We start from the raw sequence: 2,043 nt of genomic DNA on the forward strand, positions 1-2,043 counted from the left end.
TGGGGAGGGTGGCCCCCTCGCCTGCAGACCCTGCTCCCCTCAGCTTTTTCCTACCTTGTCCCCAGCATTGTGCTCCACTCCACACTCAGTCCAGTCTGCCCGCAGCTTTCCCAAAATGTGGTGCCCAGAACTGGACACGCTATTCCCATTGAGAACTGTTCAGTACATGATTGACACGGGGAGCACCAGAAACTATGGAACTGCCAGTAGTTGGGTCATTTGTTTACAATTCATTTATCTGAATAATGAAAATGTTATTTCTCGGGGTGTGAAGAGCAACCGATCTGTTTCCCCATGAAAATAGTCCCCCTCAGTGGGAATAGTCTTTCTCATACAAACATTCTCTGTCCTTTCAGAGGCTAGTACTGCGAGCATTGCTGTAGATCTTGGGCCCACACAGGACGTCAGGGGAACGTATGGCACATGCAGTACACCCGGTTCTGCCTCAGAGTGGAACACCTTCCTCCCTGCTCCATGGCAGATTCCAACACAAGCCAGTTCACTAACCCCTCCACCTTCATCCTGCTGGGCATCCCTGGCCTGGAGTGGGCCCATGTCTGGATCGCCATCCCCTTCTGCACCATGTACGTCATAACCATCTTGGGGAACTTCACCATCCTCTTCATTGTGAAGACGGAGCCGAGCCTCCATGAGCCCATGTACTATTTCCTCTGCATGCTGGCTGTCACTGACCTGGTTCTGTCCACATCTACGCTACCCACAATACTGAGCAATTTCTGGTTCAATTCCAAGGAGATCGATTTCAGTGCCTGCCTCGCCCAGCTGTACTTCGTTCATTCCGTAGCACTGATTGAGTCTGGGATTTTGGTGGCCATGGCTTTGGATCGCTATGTGGCCATTTGCCATCCCCTGAGACATTCCACCATCCTCGATAACGCTCTGGTGGCCAAGATCGGCCTGGCCATGGTGCTGCGAGGTGCCATACTTATATTGCCCTTTCCCATCCTGGCAAGGCAGTGGCTGTATTGCAGAACCAACATCATCCCCTACACGCACTGTGAGCACATGGACGTGGTGAATCTGGCCTGTACCGACATCCATGTCAGTCGTAACTACGGCCTCTTTGTGCTGCTGTGTGGGGATACTCTGGATATGTTTCTTATCGCTGTGTCCTATATTCTGATCCTCAGGGCCGTCTACAAACTCCCCACAAAGGACGCCCGGCTCAAGACTTTTGGGACCTGCACTTCCCACGTGTGTGTGATCTTAGCCTTTTACACTCCAAGTCTCTTTGGCTCCCTCACGACCCGCTTTGGCCTCAATATACCCCTGCATGTCTATGTTCTCTTTGCTAACATTTACCTCCTGGTGCCACCCATGATAAATCCCATCATCTATGGGGTGAGGACCAGACAGATCCGGGACAGGCTACTCCGGCTTGTTACGCTGAAAGGGACCTAAATGTTTTCTCCTGGCTCTCAGATCAAGCTCATTGCTGTGAAGGCTGGTGCTGGGCTTGCCTGCCTGAATGACTCACTGACTAGTCAAAGAGCAATTTAAACCTTTCCTGATATTTCTTTCTAAATGTAACATATTGGGGAATTGATCTCTGTGTGACTCATTAAATTGTAGGGTTTCTCTGTTGTAACTGGACACCCAAGGCCCTGGCAATGACCCCACCTCTTTCCCAAAAGCCACACCGGTGCCCCGCACCTTCCTTTGGGCTCGGGGCAGGTTTGTGCCTCTTCTAAGTGTCCTTTCCTCCTGTTTGCTCATCTCCCCTCCCCTCACTCATTGGGTCACCTCTGTGACGGTTTCCTCCTGCCACCCAGGGTGGCAGTTAGAGTTGAGACAGAGCTGAGTCCTCTGCCTCCCATGGCTGGGTTCCCTCCTGTCTTGTGAATTCCAAGTGGCAAAGCCCCCCAGTTTGCCTCACCCCCACATCCGCAGGCAGGCCCCGCACTGAGCGGTGTTCATGGATGCTCAGCCAGCCATTGTTTGAGCCCCCAGTGAGAGGCTACAGCCCAAACACCCCCAGATTCCCAGCTGATGCCCCCGGAGATGCCCTGCCCTTGTCCCATC

General features: G+C 52.8%; 1 protein-coding gene across 1 annotated transcript; it reads left to right on the forward strand.

The window, feature by feature from the left end:
• Positions 1–243: 243 nt before the first annotated feature.
• Positions 244–1,422, forward strand: LOC102453897 (olfactory receptor 52R1-like). The gene has a single exon (XM_006121078.4). The coding sequence runs from the start codon at positions 424–426 to the stop codon at positions 1,420–1,422; it is 999 nt and encodes a 332-aa protein (XP_006121140.3). The 5' UTR covers positions 244–423.
• Positions 1,423–2,043: the final 621 nt, after the last annotated feature.

The sequence above is a fragment of the Pelodiscus sinensis genome, chromosome 1, assembly GCF_052426305.1.
Source record: "Pelodiscus sinensis isolate ZL-2025 chromosome 1, ASM5242630v1, whole genome shotgun sequence".
Classification (NCBI taxonomy): Eukaryota; Metazoa; Chordata; order Testudines; family Trionychidae; genus Pelodiscus; species Pelodiscus sinensis.